We start from the raw sequence: 25404 nt of genomic DNA on the forward strand, positions 1-25404 counted from the left end.
CGAAGCGGGGCTGGGCTCGAGCCGTGGCTGGGGAAGGAGTCGCTCCATCGCCATCCTCTCGCCACCATTGGAAGTTTGTTGTGCGGCCCATCTCGCGTGACTTTTATTTGAGTCAAGTATCTTTACTTTTACTCAAGTATGACAATTGGGTACTTTTTTCACCACTGACAATTAGCTACAACATAGCTAATGGATATAACACAGATTTGGTGACACTTCTGGCTCAAAAGCGAATGTAGGAACCAGGGGGGGGGGGGTACTGTACATTTGTCTAACATAATCCGGCTAATGGCAGTGTCAAGGTGGAAGTGTGCGCTTCATCCTCCAGAGGGCTCACTTCTGATTGGTGAAAGGCTAGTTGGGGTGTGGTCAAAGGGCATATAACTGCATGTTATTGCTTTGGGGCTCTTCTGTTGGTTGTTGCTTCTAGTTGTATCTTCTATCCAGTTAAATCAGGACTCAGAAGCAGTGTCAATTAGGCTATCTAGTTGGCTAAACTAAACTTTCCTCTACACAACTGCCTCAGTCTCCACTCTTCTATTAGTTGAGTTGACTAAAATACCCATTAGTCCATCAGGTTTAGCCTAATCTCTTGGCTTCATACCCATCAGAGGGACACTCATCTCCTGCTCCTTCACCAGAGTGAAGATGTCTCTCCAGGCTCCGCTCCAACCTGCAGTGGTCCTGTCTCTGGTTCTGGTTGTGTTGGCTCTGACAGAGCTGTCCCGTGCCCAGCTCCAGCCCAAGGCTTCTGTCCTGGATTTCTCAGCCAGCCTGGGTAACCTCCTCCCCAGCCTCAGCCGTCCGGCCAACTCCAGCCGGATCTTCTACGGGGTAATGTTTGACGCTGGCAGCACTGGGACACGCATCCATGTCTACACCTTCATACAGAAAGACCCTGGTGAGTTATGTTAACACTCTGATGCTCCCAGATGTGTTACTGTATGCAATGTTGTGGTATTGAATTGCCCATTTATTAAACTAAATTAAATATGTTTATTATTAGATGCTAGTCAATGAACATTACACTAAATGCCCATCTTCATAAAACATCATTAATGTTTGCAAATTGTAGATTAAATGCTTATTGATTCAAGTGGATTTTGTCATTTCAAGTGGATTTCTTTATCTGTTGACTAATGGTTCATGTGTATATTTTGTCTGACAGAGGAGTTACCAGTGCTGGATAATGAGATGTTCCATTCCGTCAAGCCTGGTCTGTCGGCATACGCAGACATGCCTGAAATAGTGAGTACAGCAGTGGTTGTAATTGTCGACGCAGCAAGTGATATTCCAATATTCCCAAAACACTTCAAATAGATTTTACTCAAATTCATCATCATCATCACAACCACATTATCTCGCCAGGGTGGGTACACAGTGAGGCAGCTTCTTAAGGTGGCAAAGAAGACTGTCCCGCAGCTGGATTGGAAGAGAACCCCACTGGTCCTGAAAGCTACAGCAGGATTCAGGCTGCTGCCCCCAGAGAAAGCCCATGCTCTGCTGGAACAGGTACTGGCTAAGGCACTGCTAGGTCTGATACGGGGCTAGTGTACAGCACTATTAAATCAAGTATGGCACTGCCGAAGGTGTTGACACTACATTCACTCTTTCTGTTGTCTCTCTCCATCTTCCCACTCCACCCCTCAGGTGCAGGACGTGTTTGATGAATCTCCCTTCTTCGTCCCAGACGACAGCGTCAGCATAATGGATGGTACAAATGAAGGTAACGTCTCGTCTCCCAATAACCCCCCAGTAAACCTCCAGTCAAACCTATTCATCAGCACTTCGGTTGCAGGCTTCAACAGTGCTCTCCTCCTGATAGCATCAGTCACTGTTCTCCTTCTACAGCTTGCTGTGCTCTTTCTTTTTCATTGTGTTGGTATTCCTGAGGCTATTTTACTAAATTACTGTAGATTACCCTGATCTGTTATGATGACGCTGTTGGAAAAAGAGGGTTGTTGTCGTTAGAGGCAGTGCTGGTTACATCTCCAAAACGTGTAATTATGTGGTGAATGGATTTAGTGGCTTACCAAGCCTCGTGTGGTGTCATTGTGTAATTGATTTGTCAGCATTTTGACCACGTCTCTCAAATGATAGCCCTCTCACACATGTAAAACGAATGCTTATGCATGCCAAACAAGTTGTGAGTTAAGTGCACTAAACTGCATTGTCAGATCAGTATTAACCCCACTTCAATTGAACTTTTTTGTTCTCATAGGAATTTTGGCGTGGGTTACTGTGAACTTTTTGACAGGTGAGACTTGTAACTTCTTGTCATAGCACATATTGTAATGCATTCTTGGTATTAATCAAATTATTTAAGGGTATAGTGTTTTGCCATATGTATATACACTACCGTTCAAAAGTTTGGGGCCACTTAGAAATGTCCTTGTTTTTGAAATAAAACCACATTTTTTGTCCATTAAAATAACAACAAATTGATCAGACAGTCTACAGTGTAGACATTGTTAATGTTGTAAATTACTATTGTAGCCGGAAATGGCTGATTTCTCGTGGAATATCTACATAGGCGTACAGAGGCCCATTATCAGCAAGAGATCTGAGATCAACGAGATCTTCAGTTTCTGGGCAATTTCTCGCATGGAATAGTCTTAATTTCTCAGAACAAGAGTAGACTGACGAGTTTCAGAAGAAAGGCCTTTGTTTCTGGACATTTTGAGCCTGTAATCGAACCCACAAATACTGATACTCAACTAGTCTAAAGAAGGACAGTTGTATTGCTTCTTTAATCAGCACAACTGTTTTCAGCTGTGCTAACATAATTTCAAAAGGGTTTTCTAATGATCAATTAGCCTTTTAAAATGATAAACTTGGATTAGCTAACACAACGTGACATTGGACATTGGACAGTGATGGTTGCTGATAATGGGCCTCTGTAAGCCTATGTAGATATTCCACGAAGAATCTGCCGTTTCCAGCTACAATAGTCATTTACAACATTAACAATGTCTGCACTGTATTTCTGCTCAATTTTATGTTATTTTAATGGACAAAAAAATGTAATGGACAAAAAAATTTGCTTTTCTTTCAAAAAACAAGGGCATTTCTAAGTGACCCCAAACTTTTGAACGGCAGTGTGTGTATACATACATACATACATACACACACACACACACACACACACACACACACACACACACACACACACACACACACACACACACACACACACACACACACACACTCAAAGACATCTGAAATGGCAATGGCATTTTCTTTTTCATAAACCCTGGCTCTCCAGAAGATAACCTCAACTTGTACAGCCAGAGTCGATATTGAGCAGGGTTTTATTCCTGAAAGGGACTCCTATCATCTTTCTCAGATCTCCACAGAGCGTTTCACACCTCTGGATACAGATCCTGGGCTGTACCAAATCACAAGTGTGACTGATTCCTATCTCACTGTCTTCAGAGGGAACTTGTCAATAAAGTTGATTCAAATGGGAAATATTTTTTTTTAGGTCACCTGTATGCTGAGACCAGGAACACAGTGGGGATTCTAGATCTGGGGGGTGGATCAACTCAAATCACTTTTCTACCCAAATCCAAGGTTAGGGTTCATTTGTACAACCTGATTTATTTTCAATATTGTGCTTCTACACTATGTTGATACAGTGTTTATATTTGAATATGAATAATAAAACAATATATTTCATTTATCCAATGCGACTTAGTCATGCATGCATACATTTCATTTGCCAGGCACAAGATCAGTTAGACATACATGCATTTCATTTGCCAGGCACAAGATCAGTTAGACATACATGCATTTCATTTGCCAGGCACAAGATCAGTTAGACATACATGCATTTCATTTGCCAGGCACAAGATCAGTTAGACATACATGCATTTCATTTGCCAGGCACAAGATCAGTTAGACATACATGCATTTCATTTGCCAGGCACAAGATCAGTTAGACATACATGCATTTCATTTGCCAGGCACAAGATCAGTTAGACATACATGCATTTCATTTGCCAGGCACAAGATCAGTTAGACATACATGCATTTCATTTTTTCTGGAATGTTAATTACATTTGTTCACATATTTATTTTTCCTGTGCAGAAAACCATTGTAAGTTCTCCTGCTGACTACATTGCCAGATTTGACATGTTCAACTCTACATATGAACTATACACTCACAGGTAAACATTCTATATCCACTGATGCAGAAAGTATAAACAGTCACAAGTAATTGTTCTATACAACAAACCCGTAATAGTTTGTAAAAGTACTATCCAAATAACTATTAATTGATTGATTTGATTGACAGCTACCTGGGTAATGGACTGATGGCAGCCAGACTGGCAGCCCTAGGAGCACTGGGGGCAGAAGGTGATGGCTCGATACACTTCGATAGAAATTTAAAGGCAGTGTTCCCGCATTAGCGGACACTGCGTTCACACACAGTAAACGCTGGGTATGTCGGCTCAATCGGAAATTACCTTTACATTTCAATTGCGCTACAACGCTGAACTTCAGCAATACAGATTGAATCGACCCCTAACATTCATTTACATATCATCATCAGCATGTTAGAATCCCCAATTCACACACAATATAGGTTTTAGAACATGCTTTTTACTTTTCTATGTTATTCAGACCCCCATTCATCATTATTTTGTTACTTTACGCTACAGGGTTGGAGTGGAGAGTGTTCAAAAGCGCCTGTCTGCCCAAGAAGTTCAGAGAGGAGTGGAGCTTTGGAGGACTCACCTACACAGTCAGCGGGATACCTGATGGTGAGAGTCAACCAACTCACTGGATCTGCTAGAACTGCCATCAAATATGTACTGTAGTCGAACAACCTTAATAATAATATATCTGCCCTTTAGCAGATGCTTTTATCCAAAGCGACTTAGTCATGTGTGCATACATTTTACGTATGGTGTGTGTAAAATGTACCTTGGAACAGTTATTTTGGTGGCAACACAACACGTAGCATGTCTTACTATGCAGGGTACTAGGGTTTACCTGGGGTTGCTGTAAAGCAGTTTGTCACAAATGTGTATGAAAGTGCTATACAAATACATTGCATTGATTAAAAAACTTGAGCTCATAACAGTATCCTGTTTCGGTCCCTGTCCCAGGTTATGCAGGATACAAGCTGTGTTACCAGGAGGTGTTGAAGGTGGTAAAGGGAATAGTTCACCAGCCCTATGAGTTGAAAGACACCAGTGTGTTCTATGCTTTCTCCTACTACTTTGACAGAGCCGTGGACGCAGGCCTTATTGGTGAGAACACACACACACAACTTCTACTACATCCAAGCAGTGGACGCATTTGTAGCCCTGTTTATACCTGGTTCCGACAATCGTCCTTTGTCCTGATCTTGTCCACATTCTGATTGTGCCCACAATTTTAGACAAGTGTAGACGATTAAGACACATTGTGATCAGACCTTCCTGACCACCTCCGGAGGTAGTGAGGGGCTCTATGATTGTTATAATTGCACTGTCTCTACATAGGTAAAGAAAGGTTGCCACATTCGGGAGAATGTCAGAAGAGCCCTGTAGGGTATATATTTTATCTTCTCCAATTTACTAAAGTGTAGAAAGATCGGGACAGTGAAACTATTTAAATCATCATTATCCCGCCCTCTACAAACATTGACAGGTTATACCATTGATTTATGACATCAATGTGTGTCTTAAAATAAATAAGTATTATTTTCAAATATCTGTAAAATCATTTTCATACAGAGCGGACCCGGATATCTAGTCACAATGCTGACACAGTGGACGGATAAGAGACCCATTTTACTACCATGTGTAGATGCAATGGCTTCAATGTGGGAACAATTGGAATGTGGATAAGATCAGGACAAAGGATGCATGTTAGAACCAGGTATAAATGGGGTTAGTGAGAGGACACACACACACACAGTTAGTATAATGACTCCTAGAAGGAGATTCATTCACTCCCTCCCGACAGGGAACAATGACTAATTTCTGAAGTAACTGACTCAGAGGTGTGATGAGTTCTAGGTTGTTATTAGAGTGGTGTCGGTGGTCGTCGACTTGTCAGTGAGTAACATGATGAGAAAGGTTGCAGGCCCTATTAGTATGATGGAGATGTACTGTGTAGCCCTGCTCTCATTGTAATGAATGATACAGTGTTTCTGAAGGAAAGATTAACGACCCCCGTCTTTCCACTCTTTCAGATGGGACCCAAGGAGGAATGCTGGAGGTCAGAGACTTTAAGAGGGGAGCTAAAGAGGGTGAGAACGAGTTAAGTCTGATGAGTAATGATATGCATAGCCAGAGATGGGCAAAAATGACAAAATATCATAAAGATCGATGTATCAAAATAAACAACCAAATACTTCTATTTTGAAATGAAAATAAAATACATGTACAGTTGTAGTCGGGAGTTTACATACACATCAGCCAAATACATTTAAACTCAGGTTTTCACAATTCCTGACATTTAATCATAGTAAAAATTCCCTGTCTTAGGTCAGGTAGGATCATCACTTTATTTTAAGAATGTGAAATGTCAGAATAATAGTAGAGAGAATTATTTATTTAATCACATTCCCAGTGGGTCAGAAGTTTAGACACACAAATAAATTGTTTAACTTGGGTCAAATGTTTGGGTAGCTTTCCTCAAGCTTCCCACAATAAGTTGGGTGAATTTCGGCTCATTCCTCCTGACAGCTGGCTGGTAGGCCTCCTTGCTCACACACGCTTTTTCAGTTCTGCCCACACATTTTTTTATAGGATTGAAGTCAGGGCTTTGTGATGGCCACTCCAATACCTTGACTTTGTTGCCTAAGAAGTAAAGCCATTTTGACACAACTTTGGAAGTATGCTTGGGGTTGTCCATTGTCCATTTGGAAGATCCATTTGCAACCAAGCTTTAACTTCCTGACTGATGTCTTGAGATGTGGCTTCAATATATCCACAATTTTCCCTCCTCATGTTGCCATCTATTTTGTGAAGTGCACCAGTCCCTCCTGCAGAAAAGCACACCCACAACATGATGCTGCCACCCCCGTGCATCACGGTTGGGATGGTGTTCTTCGACTTGCAAGCCTCCCCCTTTTTCCTCCAAACATAAACGATGTTGATTATGGCAAAACAGTTATATTTTTGTTTCATCAGACCAGAGGATATTTCTCCAAAAAGTACAATCTTTGTCCCAATGTGCAGTTGCAAACCGTAGTCTGGCTTTTTTGGAGCAGTGGCTTCTTCCTTGCTGAACGGCCTTTAGGTTATGTCAATATAGGACTCATTTTACTGTGGCTACAGATACCTTTGTACCTGTTTCCTCCAGCATCTTCACAAGGTCCTTTCCTCTTGTTCTGGGATTGATTTGCACATTTCGCACCAAAGTACGTTCATCTCTAGGAGACAGAACACATCTCCTTCCTGAGCGGTATGACGGCTGCGTGGTCCCATGGTGTTTAAACTTGCGTACTATTGTTTGTACAGATGAACGTGGTACTTTCAGGCGTTTGGAAATTAAACCAGACTTGTGGAGGTATACACTTATTTCTTTGGATTTTCCCATGATGTCAAGCAAAGATGCACTGAGTTAGAAGGTAGGCCTTGAAATACATCCACAGACACACCTCCAATTGACTCATTGATGTCAATTGGCCTATCAGAATTTTCCAAGCTGTTTAAAGGCACAGTCAACTTAGTGTATGTAAACTTCTGACCCACTGGAATTGTGAAACAGTAATTTATAAGTGAAATAATCTTGTCTGTAAACAATTGTTGGAAAAATGACCTGTGTCATGCACAAAGTAGATGTCCTAACCGACTTGCCAAAACTATAGTTTGTTAACAAGACATTTGTGGAGTGGTTGAAAAACAAATTTTAATGACTCCACAACTCTATTTTGTATTTTAAAATACATAAATGCATTTGCAAGTAGCAAGCCTGAACAGCAACATTCTCAGTAACGTTTTACTTTATCTACCTTAGTTGAGTGCCCTGACTGTAAGTTACTCTGGATAAGTGTCTGCTAAATGACCAAAATGTAAATGCAAAAAAATTAATAACATACCAAAATGAGCTGCTGAGCACACTGTGTATTATTATTGGCCTGGTTTCATGGCGGATATCATTAGAATAATACTCTGCATGCTTTGCAATTGTTCATTTTTACATACACATTGGGTTAATTTAGACACTCCTGATGCCAACTCCAGGTGAAAGGGAGCAACAAAATGGTCAACCGTTATGAAAAATGGGATAGAGAAGTATTTTCTATTTTGAAAATACAAATGACAGCTCTTGAAAGTATCTTGTTACATAGCACATTGGAGTGTAATTCAGCCCAATGTAATACAAATGTCAAAATACTGTCCATAGCAATGGATTTATCATTACTGTGTTGTGCAGGGTTCCCTAACTTGGCCCCCCAGGTTTTCTGAGCAAAAAATAATTCAAAAACACAATGCACGCACTGCAATCTGGCAGATGAGTCCCAGCTGTGTGAATTGCCTCCCATTGAAATGAATGACCTTCTGGCAGAACGCATACATGCTTAGGCCTTGTATAATGCCGGGAGCCGCCTGTGGATTTGTCTGCTCAAACACGGTTTCCTTCCCACACCATCAAAACAACAGCTATGCAGGTGTTGGCTAGTGCAGCTCTGATAGTGCAGTAAGGGATAGATTATATGCTTGAGAAGTCTTAATGGTTTACGGGAGTCACCTCTCCTCGTTTCCCTTTACTGCACTGATCTGGCAATGGATTTGTTTCTTATTCCAGTGTGTAACAAGATGTCTAAGTACCGTCCTGTCAGCCCCTTCTTGTGTATGGACATGACCTACATCACCTGTCTGCTCAAAGATGGCTTCGGCTTCAAAGAGAACACTGTACTGCAGGTGAGACCGCCAAGTCATAATGGAATAGTCCTTTTGGCAATTCAGTAACGCAAAACCACACTTTTTAAAGCTAGCAACAAAGAAATGGTCAGACAAGATCTGTTAGACATTTTTACTTAAATAAATACAAAAAAGGCATGAGTGATTTGGTGTGTCTCCTTTCTCCAGCTGACTAAGAAGGTGAACAATATTGAGACAAGCTGGGCGTTAGGTGCCACGTTCAAACACTTCCAGAACCTAAAGATCCACTGAGAGACATAAGCCACAGGGTTGGGTGGGCAGGTGGGATCACTGGTTTACATGGTGCTCAACAAGAAATGGACTGAGGAATACTTGTTTTAAACTGATAAGCCTTTGTGTCTTGTGAAATGTAATGTTTTATAGATATGCCATATTTGCATTTTACATTTGAGATGACATTACAATTGTTACCCAACACACATAACTGGTACTATAGTTCAGTAGGTCTGTTGTTTTCATGTGACTGGCTGCTATACTGTAGCCTTGTATTATATACACACACGTCTCTATTAAAGCACTGGGGGCTGAAACTCAACATAGTTGTGTTACTGTACAAATCTGGATATTTTGATTTCAATAAAAAAATAGAAGCTGGTATGTGTGTGTGTGTGAGTGTGCCATTGTTCTATATGCAGCTGTGCCTTCATTCCAATAGCAGCTTGTGAGTTTGAAACGGTTTCCTTAATGATTGGGGACTGAGTACATTTCTGTGGAGCACATTTAAATGTACATTTTCAAATAGTTTTATGTCAGCTATTGAGCATTGCAGAAGTTCAGCTCCATAGTGTGATTGAAATGGTCATTTCCGATTGAGCCGTGAACGAAGTCTTAATGTGGAAACATTGCCTTGAATTTCAAATCGCGCTTTAGTGCTAAACTTCCAACGATAGGAATTGATTCGAGCTCTTGATTAAAATGAATTAAGCTAAAAAGCATCAGCCTTAATATTGTTTAGCAAAAGAAAGATCACTGCATTTTAGCCTTATCTGCACCCAGGCAAGCTTACAGAGTTGATTTAGTATGTTGTTTAACAATGACAAACACATTGTTAATTAATAAAACGTATGTATACCTGTCTTTATTTCTTTGGAAAGTCACCTGATAATTCCTTATATTTATAAACTACAGAAAAAGTTGTCTGTCTGTACAAGTTCTAGAACATTTTACACCGTCTTCTCATAAAACCCTCAGCAGCTAATTACATATCTACAGGGCTAAATCTGATATTTTTTTCCCAATCACATAATTTCAGATCTTATCTTATTGGTCAAAAGACCAATTAGTGAAAAAAAATCAGAATTGGGCTGCCTGTCTTCACGCAGCCAAGGATGGATGCAGAGGAAGGATGCAGAGAGTACATGTAGAATTCTGCCTCAAATTACTTTCCTGAAGTGTGAACAGAGATTTGCACAACAGCCTTGACTACAGCAAAGCCACCACATCCTCTGCGTACGTGTGGCTTGTCGTTGTCATGGTGACCAGGTCATGGGGTTGAGAGAGAACGACCACGGAGTCTGCCGAGCCTAAAACGAAGGGAAGAAGAAATGAGTTAGACAAGACAGAAGGCACAGGGGGGTAATTAAATAACATGGTCATAGTTAGGCTATATTGCCCCCTGTGGTTTTGGACGATGCCCTTGGTTTGAGTCCTGAAAAATATAACACCATCGCTAACTGTTAAAGGGATAGTGCAAGATTCTGGCAAATAAAGTTGTTCTACTTACGCAGAGTCAGACGAACTCATGGATACAATTTGTATGTCTCTGCATCCAGTACGAAGGAAGTTCAGTTCTACACAGCTAATGGTAGACTTCCAGTCATAGCGCTAATGCTAGTTATTATTAGCGCGCAAGCTAACTTCCATCATACTAGACAAACATAAAAATGGTATCCACGAGTCCATCTAAATCCACGTAGGTGGAAAAAACATTGATTTCCAGAATCTGGCACTATCCCTTTAATAAAAAAGTATTTCAGTTACAGTAAACAATGCTTGAAATACACTACATTGCACGTGGTTTTATACATTCAATATACCATGGGATCATGCTTTTTGAATGAGGTAGGAATGTATACGCCCATACGAAAATAAAAAACTTAAACATGGCTTGTCTTCAAAACAAATAGTGTTTAATATTAGCATGTCTTATTATATATTTTTTTAAGATAGATAAATTAAATACAACGGTTAGGTAGGCAGTTTACTGTAGAGGGAAATTGCAATGTCTCTAAACAGGTGAAGAAAGGTTACCACATTTGGTAGAATTTGTCAGAAGGGTATATTATATCTTCTGAAATGTAAGATCTCTTTAATCCACACAAAATCAGGAGGAGGAGAGGGCGACTTCCACAGAAGTAAATTCAACCTTCTTGCCAAACTCACAAAGGCTACACAGTTAGATATGTATTTTGGTAGTCTTATAGTATCAAGTAATACCCCATATAATGTTATGGAAGTAGGAGAAAAATGCACTTGTAATAGTTTAGATGTGGTATCAAATATGACAGACCAATAGCTATGTAGAGGAGAAGAACAGGAACAAAACATATGTATTAATGAAGCAGGAGCTTGCCGACACGTGTCGCTAACAAGGCCGACATCAGGATTGATGTTAGAAAGCCGGATTTTTTTAATTACATTTTTATTTCAGTTTTAGTTAACCAGGTAGGCTAGTTGAGAACAAGTTCTCATTTACAACTGTGACCTGGCCAAGAATAAAGCAAAGCAGTTCGACACATACAACAACACAGAGTTACACATGGAATAAACAAACAGTTAATAATTTACAGTGTGTGCAAATGAGGTAAGATAAGGGAGGTAAGGCAATAAATAGGCCATGGTGGCAAAGTAATTACAATATACCAGTTAAACACTGGAGTTATTGATATGCAGAAGATTAATGTGCAAGTGGAGATACTGGGGTGCAAAGGAGCAAGGTAAATAAATAAATAAATACAGTATGGGGATGAGGTAGTTGGGTGGGCTATATTGGCTGGGGACACGGTGATTCAGACAGCTAGCATGCCGGGGATAGCAAGCTAGCAGAAGGGCCTTAGAGGGACGTCGCGACGGAGGAGTCTGTTTTAGCCTCCTCGTGCGGTTCCATCGATAGACCAGTCATGATGGATTAGTAGGGTTCCGTGTAGCAGAGGGGTCCAGTCCACTTGGCAGATGGATCTATTCAGCTAACAGTCCAATATGCTCTGGACAGCTAGCGGACCGCGGCTAGCAGACGGGCATTCAGGGGACGTCGCGACGAAGGGGCCCGTTGGAAATGTTTTATTGAATTTAATTTAATTTAATTTTTTAAATCGGGCAGATTACGTCGGTAGTCCAGTCATGATGGATAAGCAGGGCTTTGTGTGGTAAAAGGGGCCCAGGCCGATTGGCAAAATAGATACGAGTGGCACGAGAAATTGGCCAGTGGACCTATTAGCTAACAGTCCGATATGCTCTAGACAGCTAGCAGATGGGCATTCAGGGGACGTCGCGACGTAGGAGCCAGTTGAGTAACCCCCTCGAACAGATAACGGTCGGTAGTCCAGTCGTGAAGAATTGGCGGGGTTCCGTACCCCGTACCGGCAGTAAAAGGGGTCCAGGAGGGAGTGGCTGATGGGAGATGGGCCTAGCATGGGCTAGCTCCAGGCTAATTGGTGTTTGCTTCGGGACAAAGTTTAGTCCTGTGAGAGCGGTGTAGGATGTTGCATTGGATCAAACCATGTTTGTCACAAATAGGAGTGGACACAGTGCAGAATATCTTCCCTTGTGTCATCAGTAAACTCAAACTTTATGTTCCCATAAAGTTTTAATAGCTGCAAATGAAGGATTGTGAAGAAAGTAAATTTGATCATAGCTATAAGAAATTATACCTTTTACTGTTGGGGATGATTTGAAAAATGCATCACATGCGCCAAATACAACAGTGAAATGCTTGTTTACAAGCCCTAACCAACAAAGCAGTTAATAAAGAAAAATATCTACAAGAAATAAAGTAACAAATTATTATTAAAGAGCAGCAGTAAAATAGCAATAGCGAGGCTATATAAAGGGGGTACCGGTACAGAGTCAATGTGCGGGGCACCGGTTAGTAGAGGTAATTGAGGTGATATATACACGTGGGTAGAGTTATTAAAGTAACTTATGCATAGATAATAACCAGAGAGTAGCTGCAGTGTAAAAGAGGGAGGCAATGCAAGTAGTCTGGGTAGCAATTGTATTAATGTTCAGTGGTCTTAGGGCTTTTCTAAGGTATGAAAAGGGTAGCCCCACTCCACTCTATCAAAAGCTTTCTCAGCATCTAGCGAGATTAGAATATCTGGGAGCTTTGAGATAGAAGGATTATACATAACATTAAAGAGTCATCTGATATGAGAAAGAATGTCTATTTTTTTTTATAAAACCTGCTTGGTCAGAGGAAATAACAGATGGTAAGACCGACTCCAAATGCATAGCTAATAGTTTAGCCAGGGGCTTAACATCCACATTGGGCAGAGCGATTGGGCGATAGGACACGCAGGAGAGAGGGTCTTTATTCCTTTTCAATATCATTGAAATTGAGGCCTGTTTTAAGGATAGAGGGAGAGAGACTGATTTAAAGGATTCAATAAACATTCATCAAGAGCAGGGCTAATTTATCCAGAAACGTCTTGTAAAATTATATTGGGTATCCATCTGGTCCAGGACATTTACCACCTTTAATTACACTCTTCCATGGTAATAGGTTCCTCCAATTGAAGCTTGGAGACTGTATCAATTGTTGGGACAGTTAGAATATATATTTTTTTAATTCAAGAGCAGGAGGGTCAGCAGACTGTTCTGAAGTATAAAGAGGCATAGAAGTCTTTAAACTGGCTATTTATTAGCTGGGGATCTATTGTTGCACCAGTAGGTGTTTGAATTTGAGGATTTGTTGAGCAGAGGAAGACTGGCAAAGTTGATGAGAAAGCTATTTAATTGTCTTGTCAACATACTCATAGTGAGTATGTCACTACTTAAGCAGCAGTTCCTCAATTTGATGACAAGGTATTGAATTCAGCTTGTAAAGAGAGTCAATCCCTGTACACATTTGTGGATGGTGAGGTAGCATAAATACTGAAACTGTAAAATACAAGTTGTCAGTTCAGAGCGTCTCTTTTTCCTAAAAAAAATTCAAAACTAGTGTATGATTTTACTTGACCACTAATGTAGGCCTTAAATGTCTCCCACAGAACAGATGCTGAAATGTCGGGGTGTTGTCATTAGCTATAAAAACATCACATCTGAGCAGTCAGGAAGTTAACCAAAAACTTTCAGACAGCAAGCGCGTATTAAAACTCCCACCACCAACTGGCTCAGTCCCACCACCAACTGGCTCAGTCCCACCACCAACTGGCTCAGTCCCACCACCAACTGGCTCAGTCCCACCACCAACTGATAGCTCTAAAGTCAGAGGGGCGTGATCAGATATGACAATGGAATTGTATGAGCGTACAGAGGAAAGAAGTCTGTTGTCCAAGAAGTACTCAATGTGAGTATAAGTGTGATGGACATGCCCTACTTGTTGGATTGAAAAAACGGCAGCTGTCGTTAAGCAAAATCTTCAAGAAAAGTTTGGATCACCTTAGCAGACTTAGGTGTGCTAATTTTGTTGGAGGAACGATCCAAAGTAGGATTAAGCCAGCAATTAAAATGGCCTCCCAAGATTAAAAAGTGTGAGGGAAGACAGAAAGGCCAGAAAAAAAAATGTGGCATCCCAATTTGGCACATAAACATTGGCAAGGATCAATGGAGTATTATAGATTCTGCCAGGGACAACAATATATCTGCCATTGGAATCTGAAATAACATTGGAAGAAACAAAGGGCACCAATTTGTGTATCAGAATTGCAGCTCCCCTCAATTTATTTTGAAAAGTGGAGTGATAAAATTGGCCTACCCAGCCTTTTCGCAATCTAAAGTGATCTGAAACTCTCAGATGGGTCTCTTGTAAAAAAAAAAAAAGCAATTTGTGTTCCCAGATGTTGAAGATGAAGTACTCTACTACGTTTGACTGGCTGGTTCAAAACTTCACAGTTCCAACTAGAAAATGTAAGAATACTCCAAGTAAGCTGTCCTATTAAATTAGGTTGTTGAGTCATCCTTTAGATAAATAGGAAATGAGTGGAAGACTGAACCTGACATACGAGAAAAAAAACAGAAAAAAAAAATCTGCTGAACTTCCTCCCACCCGCTGAAGTGTCTTCCCGAACAAGACAAGCGCATCCCCACCAGTACAAAAGCTCCAAAATACACTCTGGGAAACAGTGTTTCCAGCAGCTAGACTAAGCTCTTACCAAGTGGAGCATTGTGACAATGATATTATAAAATATTTTTTTAAATATACAGTACCAGTCAAAAGTGTGGATATCTGTGTGGACAAACCTAATAATTCAAGGTTTTTTAATTATTAAAAAAGACCTATTTTCTACAATGTAGAATAAAAGAAGACTTCACAACTATGAAATAACACATATGGGGCCTCCCGGGTGGCGCAGTGGTTAAGGGCGCTGTACTGCAGCGCCAGTTGTGGCACCAGAGACTCTGGGTTCGCGCCCAAGCTTTGTCGTAACCGGCCGCGACCGGGAGGTCCGTGGGGCGACACACAATTGGCCTAGCGTCATCCGGGTTAGGCCGGTAGGGATATCCTTGTCTCATCGCGCACCAGCGACTCCTTTGGCGGGCCGGGCACAGTGCTCTATAGTTTTATCAAGTCGGTTAGGACATCTACTTTGTGCATGACACAGGTAATTTTTCCAACAATTGTTTACAGACGGATTATTTAACTTATAATTCATTGTATCACAATTCCAGTTGGTCAGAAGTTTACATGCACTAAGTTGACTGTGCCTTTAAACAGCTTGGAAAATTCCAGAAAATTATGTCATGGCTTTAGAAGATTCTGATAGGCTAATTGACATCATTTGAGTCAATTGGAGGTGTGCCTGTGGATGTATTTCAAGGCCTACCTTCAAACTCAGTGTCTCTTTGCTTGACATCATGGGAAAATCATAAGAAATCAGCCAAGACCTCAGAAAAAATTTCCAAACGCCTGAAGGTACCACGTTCATCTGTACAAACAACAGTACGCAAGTATAAACACCATGGGACCACGCAGCCGTCATACCGCTCAGGAAGGAGATGCGTTCTGTCTCCTAGAGGTGAATGTACTTTGGTGTGAAAAGTGCAAATCAATCCCAAAACAACAGCAAAGGACCTTGTGAAGATGCTGGAGGAAACGGGTACAAAAGTATCTATATCCACAGAAAAATGAGTCCTATTTTTACATAACCTGAAAGGCCGCTCAGCAAAGAAGAAGCCAGTGCTCCAAAACCGCCATTAAAAAAGCCAGACTACAGTTTGCAACTGCACATGGGGACAAAGATTGTACTTTTTGGCGAAATGTCCTCTGGTCTGATGAAACAAAAATAGAACTGTTTGGCAATAATGAACATCGTTATGTTTGGAGGAAAAAGGGGGAGGCTTGCAAGCCGAAGAACAACATCCCAACCGTGAAGCACAGGGGTGGCAGCATCATGTTGTGGGGGTGCTTTGCTGCAGGAGGGACTGGTGCACTTCACAAAATAGATGGCATCATGAGGGTGGAAAATTATGTGGAAATATTGAAGCAACAGCTCAAGTCATCAAGTTAAAGCTTGGTCGCAAATGGGTCTTCCAAATGGACAATTACCCCAAGAATACTTCCAAAGTTGTGGCAAAATGGCTTAAGGACAACAATGTCAAGGTATTGGAGTGGCCATCACAAAGCCCTGACATCAATCCTATAGAAAATTTCTGGGCAGAACTGAAAAAGCGTGTGTGAGCAAGGAGGCCTACAAACCTGACTCAGTTACACCAGCTCTGTCAGGAGGAATGGGCCAAAATTCACCCAACTTGTTGTGGGAAGCTTGTGGAAGGCTACCCGAAACGTTTGACCCAAGTTATACCATTTACAGCCAAAGCTACCAAATACTAATTGAGTGTATGTAAACTTCTGACCCACTGGGAATGTGATGAAATAAATAATTCTCTACTATTTTTCCGACTTTTCCCATTCTTAAAATAAAGTAGTGATCCTTACTGAACTAAGACAGACTTTTTACTAGGATTAAATGTCAGGAATTATGAAAAACTGAGTTTAAATGTATTTGGCTAAGGTGTATGTAAACTTCTGACTTCAACTGTATATGTCTCTTTTGAGCCCAATCAAAGCTACTGTGAACTAAGGGCAGCGTCCCGGCCATCGCTGTTCTCCTCCCGCCCTGGCGAGCCTCTTGGCGTGGTTGCTCGCCCAGGCAAGCCTGGGGATTCCTTAACTTCTCTGGGATATGTGGGACGGTAGCGTCCCACCTCACCAACAGCCAGTGAAATTGCAGGGCGCCAAATTCAAAACAACAGAAATCCCATAATTAAATTTCCTCAAACATACAAGTATTTTACACCATTTTAAAGATAAACTTTTGTAAATCCAGCCACAGTGTCCGGTTTCAAAAAGGCTTTACGACGAAAGCACACCAAACGTTTATGTTAGGTCAGCACCTAGTCAGAGAAAAAAAAAGGCTTTTTTCCAGCCAAAGAGAGGAGTCACAGCAGAAATAGCAGAAAAAAAAGCAGAAAAAAAGCAGAAATAGAGATAAAATGAATCACTAACCTTTGATGATCTTCATCAGATGACAATCATAGGACTTCATGTTACACAATACATGTATGTTTTGTTCGATAAAGTTCATATTTATATCCAAAAATCACAGTTTACATTGGCACGTTATGTTCAGTAGTTCCAAAACATCCACTGATTTTGCAGAGAGCCACATCAATTTACAGAAATACTCATAATAAACATTGCTAAAAGATACAAGTGTTGTGCATGGAATTTTAGATCCACTTCTCCTTAATGCAACCGCTGTGTCAGAATTCCCCCCAAAAAATACGGAAAAAGCACACCATGCAATAATCTGAGTACGGCGCTTAGACACAAAATCAAGCCATACAGATACCCGCCATGTTGTGGAGTCAACAGAAGTCAGAAATAGCATTATAAATATTCACTTACCTTTGATGATCTTCATCAGAATGCACTCCCAGGAATCCCAGTTCCACAACAAATGTTTGTTTTGTTCGATAAAGTCCATCATTTATGTCCAAATACCTTGTTTTTGTTTGCGCGTTTAGCCCAGTAATCCAGTGTCTCTTATCTGCCTAATTCCGGGATTTGTGGAACAGTGAAGAGTCAGATTATATTGTTTCGGAAATTAAACTAGGCAATAGAAGTAAAGTTGTAGACTAGACTGAGGTTTTAAATAACAGAAATATGACCGTTTACTCAATTAGCGGCTGTGCTAGCTTGCTGATGAAAGTTTGGTAACTGAATGCAGGCTTCTTATGTCAAGTCGCATTTACATCGACTATATCCTTTTTTACTGTTACGAAGAGAGATGAAAAACCTTGCTTCGGATATTCTGCCGACCAAGGCAACCGAAACTGTCAGGAGCAGACAAATATGCCCGCCACTCCAATTGGAAATCTTTCAGGAAAATCCAAGGCTTTGCTGCGACCTACTTTAGCAATCCTCCATTCAGTATTTCACTGCCATTATTACCGTTCGGAAGAGCAACGAGATATGAAACTATATCAACAATACTTAGTAAGGCGAAATTAAACAATGAATTAAACGGTGCTCTAAATTAAATAAAGGTTGTTGCAGGAGCATCGGGAAATGTGTGGTACGTCATTCGTGTCCCCAGAAATCCCCACACTATCCCTTTAAGAGTATTGGGATTGGACCGTGTTAAGCATTCAAAGGTAAAGTCTACACCAGTTGATTAGGTGCATTTGACAAATAAATGTGATTTATTGGAGTTTTGCATTTGTGAAACGTTTTGTATGACTGTGTGTGTGTGTCTACCTTGTTCTCGCAGCATGGCGTTGTGTAGGTTCATGGGCTCCACCCCCGTAGTCATGGTGACCATAGTGTCGTCAGGTGACCCGTCAGCCTCCAGCAAACTGCTGTGTGTCAGAGCCTCGCCTGTCAATCACACAGAGGTGCCATACTGTTCATTACAGAGGTGTGTGTGTGTTATATTGAACATTCCAAATGGAAGACAACGAGCCTGTTATACATAGACACACACCGGTAAACTCCAAGGCTACGGCTGAATGATATGTAGTGTGTTGGGTTGGAATTGGAAGAAAAGCCTGCACACCCTGTAATGCTTGTAACCAGGGTTGGTGACCATTGGCGTAATTTGTGTGTGTCTGTGTTACCTGTTTCTCTGCCCTCGTTCCCCAGCACCTCCTCTCCGTGTCTCTTCCTCATGTGGACGTTCCTGCTGCCGCTCTGAGAGAACGTCTTTCCACAGACACCACACTGGTGGGGTTTCTCTCCTAGAACACATTCATACACAGGGACACTTATCACTGTCTCCAATGGCACCATATTCCCTATAAAGTGCACTACTTTTGAGCACAAGGCCATTGGGCTCTGATCAAAAAAAAAGAGTGCACTATGTAGGGAATAGGGTACCATTTGAGATGCAGCCAGTGACACAGACTGAAGCTAAAGTTACTGTGGGAATATGTGGAACTCGACTTCCACATATTCAGTTGTTGTTATACCGGTAGTTAACAAAGCAACCTAGCTGTTGTCATTTCACTACGTATAGAATGAAAAGCTGAAACTGTGTTTAAATGCTAGTACAGGGGTGGGCAACCCTTTTCCTGGAGTGCCACAGGCACCACACCTGACCAACTGAGCTAATTGATAATTTCAGTGATTGCCTAAATTCAACACACCTGGTCTTCCAGGTCTGTTAAATCAAAAACATGATGTGCCTGCGGCCCTCCAGGACCAAGGTCGCCTACCCCTGTCTTAGTAGGTCAACTCAGATTTTATGAACCTATCTGTGGGTGTGGTGTTCTCACCTGAGTGTACGAGCATGTGTTTGCGTAGACTGGAGTACTCTGCAAAGGAACGACCACAGCCACCTGCTTCACACAAGAAAGGCTTCTCACCTATAGACAACACACACACCAATTAAAGATCACATGCTAGAAGGTACATATTAAGGCTTCTCAAATGTAGACAACACACATTAATCATAACACTTTCTCACAGAGCAAGTATTATACCACTCTCCTACACTAAGCACATATCTTTCCACAGCACTGAAAACACCTGAAACATATGAAAGACATTCACTTTACTTCTATGCTGTACTACAGGATACAGAGCAGACTAAAACAGATGTCACTCCGGTTTATGTGCTCTACTGCTGTGTACCTCTAAGTGTGTGTCACTGTCCCCACCTGTGTGTGTGCGTTTGTGGTTCTTGAGGTTTCCTGCGGTGGTGAACTTCTTGCCACAGTTCTTCTCCTTGCAGAAAAAAGGCTTGTCTCCGTTGTGAGTTCTCATGTGGACCTGAAGACGCTGCAGCACGTAGAAACTTTTCCCACAGCCCTCCGCCCCACACCGGAACATACGGTCGTTCCTGACACACACACACACATTAACATTTGAGGTGATATTTGTGTGTGTGTGTGTGTGGGTGTGTGTGTGTTTGTGTACCTGTGTGTTTTGAGGTGGTATTTGAGGTGAGCAGGCCAAGTGAAGGTTCTATAGCAGCCCTCAAAGGAGCAGCGGAGGTTCTGTTTAGAAGAAAGCGTACGATTGGTCCTCGTCGGCTGCTCTCTCTTCACACCCTCCAACGGGAAGCTGGGCAGGTGGTCACCTAGGCAACAGAAACAGAGAGGGGATGTGATATCATAAACAGAAGTCTTCCTGTTATAGTCAGTATCATTTAAATGTCACACTTGCTCTTCAGTCAGTGATCCGTTGGTGGCAATGAACTACCATTAGAGTCAATTTACACACCCCCATTAAAGTCAATTTACCCACCCCCATTAAAGCCAATTTACCCACCACCATTAAAGTCAGTGACATTACTGTTGCTGCCATTCCCAGCCCTGGCGTCCTGGCTAGCCTTGGCATCTTTAGCCAGCTGTGCACGCGTTGCTGCGATGAGGCTGTCGTGTGCCAACTCCTGTACCCGCAGGTACCAGGGGGCAGTGCCATCCACACAACAGTCCCCGGACAAGATTACCTCCTCTTCCTCCTCCTCTGTCCCATCTGCTGAAAAGATTAGTGGCTCAGAGGAGGCTGCTAGGCCTGGAGAGAGAGGGAGAAAGGGAGGAGAGGGATGGAGAGGACGAGGGGGAGAGACAGAAAATGAGAGGTGAAGGGAGAGGGAGACAAGGAGGGAGAGAGTTTGTCAGGGCATGATGAAGTGTCCTTGTCACATGTTATCTCAGCCCTAAAATGTAAAGAAAACAAGGTCATAAGACAATAAATGGGATAATTTGCCCGGCAGAGACAGTCACACTCTGTCGTGCAGAGGAGATGAGATGATAACCCTTGTCGTGTATTTGCAAAGCTGCTTTGTCACACCACAGTACAGATAACGGTTAAGTAAAGAATTAATTTCAATACATATATTCACATTACAGCACAATAATCAGGCATGCCCTGAAGGAAGGGGGGCTGTCTGTGTAGAAATATAATTGATAGAACTGTTAAGTGTTACATAACAGTGCCTTCAGAAAGTATTCACACTCCTTGACATTTTCAAAATTTTGTTGTATTACAGGCTGAATTTAAAATGAATGAAATTTAGATTTTTGGTCACGGGCCTACACACAATACCCCATAATGTCAAAGTGAAATAGTTTTTTTTACAAATTAATTGAGAAAAAAGAAACCTGGACACTGCTCTTGCTAGCATCACTGCTCTTTATTAAGCTGTATGTATCGGTCTCATGGCCTTCACCAGAGCTTTAAAAAAATAAAGGCCTTGAGGCCGACACAAAGCTTATTAAAGAGCAGTGATACTAGCAAGTGCAGTGTGCAGGTTTCTTTTTCTCTCTCATGTTATTACACTGTTACCATGCACGTGCAACAAAGACACCTCAGATGTGCAAGTGCCTTTTGAATTTGTCTAATTAATTAAAAATGAAAAGCTGAAATGTCTTGAGTCAATAAGTATTCAATCCCTTGTTATGGCAAGCCTAAATAAGTTAAGGAGTAAAAATGTACTTAACAAGTCACATAATAAGTTGCATGGACTCACTCTGTGTGCATTAATAGTGTTTAACATGATTTTGAATGACTACCTCCTGTTCGTACCCCACACAGTCAAGCAGTAAATTTATAACACAGATTCAACCAAAGACCAGGGAGGTTTTCCAGTGCCTCGCAAAGGCTACCTATTGGTAGATGGGTAAAAATGTAAATAAAGCAGACACTGAATATACCTTTGAGCATGGTGAAGTTATTAATTACACTTTGGATGGTGTATCAATACACCCAGTCACTACAAAGATACAGGTGTCCTTCCCAACTCAGTTGTCGAAGAGGAAGGAAACCACTCAGGGACTTCACCATGAGGCCAATCCTGACTTTATAACAGTTACAGAGTTGAATTGCTGTGATAGGAGAAAACTGAGGATGGATCAACAACAACGTAGTTACTCCACAATACTAACCTAATTGACAGAGTGAAAAAAAGGAAGCCTGTACAGAATAAACAAGCATCCTGTTTGCAACAAGGCACTAAAGTAATACTGTAAAAAATATGGCAAAGTAATTCACTTTTTGTCTTGAATACAAAGTGTTATGTTTGTGGAAAATCCAATACAACATATTACTCAGTACCACTCTCCACATTTTCAATCAGTGGTGGCTGCATCATGTTATGGGTATGCTTGTAATCATTAAGGACTGGGGAGCTAAATGGAGCTAAGCACAGGCAAAATCCTAGAGGAAAAGCTGGTTCAGTCTGCTTTCCACCAGACACTGGGAGATTAATTCACCTTTCAGCAGAACAATAACTTAAAACACAAAACCAAATATACACTGGAGTTTCACACCAAGAAGACAGTGAATGTTCCTGAGGGTCCGAGTTAGACTTTTGACTTAAATCTGCTTAAAAATGTGGCAAGATCTGAAAATGGTTGTCACGCAATAGTCAACAACCAATTTGACAGAGCTTGAATATTTTTTTTTATAATATTGGGCAAATATTGCACAATCCAGGTGTGTAAAGCTCTTAAGAGACTTAGCCAGAAAGACAAAGCTGTAATCACTGCCAAAAGTATTGAGGGGTGTGAATAGTTACGTAAATGAGATAGACTGACCAGGTGAATCCAGGTGAAAGCTATGATCCCCTATTGATGTCACTTGTTAAATCCACTTCAATCAGTGTACTTTTTAACTGTGCATTGTTGGGAATGGGCTCGTAAGTAAGCAATTCACTGTAAAGTCTACACCTTTTGTATTCGGCACATGGGACCAATAAAATTGTATGTAATATGGTTGCTTGGGCCCTGCGTCTCCGTACCTTTGGCGAGGTTGAGGAGGACGTAGGAGCTGCTCTCTGAGCGCTGCAGGTCATGGAGGACAGGAGATGGGCTGGGGGGTGTGTGAGGTCTGCGGGGATGGGGGTGCACCTCCATGGGACTCTGCTCTGCTCCCCCAAACTCTGACAGGGACAGAGACCTCGCTGACACATGGCTGAGACCACCCTCTGGGGAACCAATCACAGATTACATTAGTGGAGTAATTAGTTGGCTAGAGAACCAATGAGAGAGTAGGTTCTAAGAGAGATTTAGTCCAAGTAGCAATATATAATCTGAAAAACACAAGGTTATTGTATGGCAGATTGTCTATGATGATATCCAGTCATTGTCTGTGATGATTGCTGGCTGTCTGACCTGTCAGGGCCAGCTGTGTGCACAGGGAGCTATCTGCAGGGGCCAGCAGGGGAAGGCAGGTGTGTTTGGTATCAGAGTCCTCCAGACTCTGCCCCAGAGGGATGGAAGCGTTCTGGACAAACTGAACCAGCAGCTGCAGAGGAGAGGGAGAGGAAGCAAGATAATTCATCAAACAGTTCTGTAGCTAAGGGTGGATCTGTATGTGCAAATGGAAGACCACAAATACATACTACTATGTATTAGTGTCGGCAGGTGAACAATGTGGAGCGCTTACCTCGGGTTTGGAGTCAAGCTCATCTGAAAGCATGGATTACGCCTTGAGAGATCTGTAGGGATGAATCAGACTTTCCATTACTGAGCAAAATTAGCTGTTAACTGAGATATCCTATTAGAGTGGGGGTGAGAATAATAATCAGCATCCAGTGCTTCCCATTCATTAAGTCATAGTCAACCTAAATGGACTAGCTAACTGTATAACTTGTTGAAACTAGCAACCAACATTTCAACAAAACAATAAGTGCATGCTAAATACGAAGTTTATTAATTAACAACTGAGCCCGTTAGCTCAGTGTTAATCACGCACCAAGCTTTGCATAGTTGCAGGTATCTCTGTAAATTACCGAGTTAGCTGGCTAACTTGTACAGCATCAATAAAGACGGCCGCCTAGCTAGCAAGACAACACCACTGTTCTGTCCAAAAAGGGTGGGTATAATGTGTTACGTTCCAACAGGAATCTGTTACAAAACGTCGTAAATAAAAAGGTTGCCGACAAACAAAGCATACAAAGTTGTATAGCGGCATAATAAGATACCAGGTAACCGTAGGGAGTGGGCTATTTAATTACGTTTTTCACTAAACACGTTTATTCCGAAGAATGTCTGTCCTCACTCTGGTAGCCTCTGGATAAACATTAAGAATAAGCTGCGTGGTGAGTTGATGCCTGTTCGGCAGCTAGTTAGCTAGGTGAATTGATCATTCTACTTTGTATGCGTTGTTTGTTGGCTACCTTGTACTTTACAAAGTTTTGGGAACAGATTCCTGTTGGAACGTTCCACAAATTATACCCCTACAAAAATGAACAAACGTCACCAGCTACAACAGAGTACCTTGTTACTGGCCAACATTCATTCCCATCTCAGCTAAAAAGGTCGATTGAAAACTGTGGCTAGTTTAGATAGCCGGCGAGTTTGTTGTTAGCGTTTGATTTGTTGCCGTTAATAGCATGTTAGCTTCTTTTGCCAAAACAAAGCTTCTCAACAGTCAGTATATGTCACACATATACACTTTAATCAAACTACTAAGATAAATTACTTCCGAAATATTAATTTATACGCTTTACCTTGTTTTCTTATTTGTACATAGAAATGTGGTAGACCCCAGTTCTACGGGAAGACTTGAGGGACAAAACGAGTACTTCCGGGTTTCGTTGCTAAAATATAAACGCAAAAGCTTTTGATTACTGACATCTGCTGGTTCTTGTGTGGTAACATCAGCTGTTATAAATACTGTAGCTACTATACTCTCCCTTCGTCAGTAGGGGTCGGTATAATTATCAATTTCCAGAGAAAAGTGCGTGCTAAATGTGTTCATCTGCTTTCTATTTTACTCTTTGTAATGCTCGAGTTTTTGCATCCACCGAGAAATACATTATTTCTAACAAAATACAACTAAATCAATAAAAAAAAGATTAGGTTTCGATGTCTTGCTACGGCTGCACTGCAGCGGCTACTCACAGG

General features: G+C 41.4%; 2 protein-coding genes across 4 annotated transcripts; one reads left to right on the plus strand and one right to left on the minus strand.

Moving 5' to 3' along the window:
* Window positions 1-9424, plus strand: LOC110522461 (ectonucleoside triphosphate diphosphohydrolase 5). The gene is made up of 13 exons (XM_021600882.2): window positions 1-901; window positions 1169-1248; window positions 1369-1512; window positions 1651-1726; window positions 2222-2257; window positions 3485-3573; window positions 4091-4170; window positions 4299-4360; window positions 4666-4767; window positions 5116-5259; window positions 6189-6245; window positions 8753-8868; window positions 9037-9424. The coding sequence occupies exons 1-13, from the start codon at window positions 649-651 to the stop codon at window positions 9118-9120; spliced, it is 1323 nt and encodes a 440-aa protein (XP_021456557.2). The 5' UTR covers window positions 1-648; the 3' UTR covers window positions 9121-9424.
* LOC110522460 (zinc finger protein 410) lies at window positions 8967-25130 on the minus strand. Of its 3 annotated transcripts, none has more exons than XM_021600881.2 (11): window positions 25008-25130; window positions 23942-23993; window positions 23668-23800; window positions 23295-23480; window positions 20846-21067; window positions 20468-20630; window positions 20209-20390; window positions 19825-19914; window positions 19168-19287; window positions 18809-18928; window positions 8967-10412 (listed from the first exon to the last, which is right to left on the minus strand). In XM_021600881.2, exons 2-11 carry the CDS (start codon window positions 23972-23974, stop codon window positions 10312-10314), a joined length of 1350 nt encoding a protein of 449 aa, XP_021456556.1. In that variant the 5' UTR covers window positions 23975-23993; window positions 25008-25130; the 3' UTR covers window positions 8967-10311. The 3 variants fall into 3 exon arrangements, with proteins under 3 accessions (XP_021456556.1, XP_021456554.1, XP_021456555.1); XM_021600879.2 differs by having other exon boundaries at window positions 20822-21067; XM_021600880.2 differs by lacking the exon at window positions 25008-25130 and adding an exon at window positions 24775-24884 and having other exon boundaries at window positions 20822-21067.
* Between the last annotated feature and the right edge of the window lie 274 nt (window positions 25131-25404).

This window comes from Oncorhynchus mykiss, chromosome 4, assembly GCF_013265735.2.
Source record: "Oncorhynchus mykiss isolate Arlee chromosome 4, USDA_OmykA_1.1, whole genome shotgun sequence".
In the NCBI taxonomy this organism is placed as follows: domain Eukaryota; kingdom Metazoa; phylum Chordata; class Actinopteri; order Salmoniformes; family Salmonidae; genus Oncorhynchus; species Oncorhynchus mykiss.

Bases quoted from the DNA above. Each gene is read 5' to 3' on its own strand.
- LOC110522461 (XM_021600882.2), top strand. From the start codon at position 649: ATGTCTCTCCAGGCTCCGCTCCAACCTGCAGTGGTCCTGTCTCTGGTT. The intron at 1,249-1,368 runs GTGAGTACAGCA...TTATCTCGCCAG, and splicing joins ACGCAGACATGCCTGAAATA to GGTGGGTACACAGTGAGGCA. The intron at 4,361-4,665 runs GTGATGGCTCGA...TTTACGCTACAG, and splicing joins AGGAGCACTGGGGGCAGAAG to GGTTGGAGTGGAGAGTGTTC.
- LOC110522460 (XM_021600879.2), bottom strand. From the start codon at position 23,974: ATGCTTTCAGATGAGCTTGACTCCAAACCCGAG. The intron at 23,801-23,941 runs GTAAGCGCTCCA...TCTCCTCTGCAG, and splicing joins AGCTTGACTCCAAACCCGAG to CTGCTGGTTCAGTTTGTCCA. The intron at 10,413-18,808 runs GTAGACACACAC...CCTTCGTTTTAG, and splicing joins CGCCATGCTGCGAGAACAAG to GCTCGGCAGACTCCGTGGTC.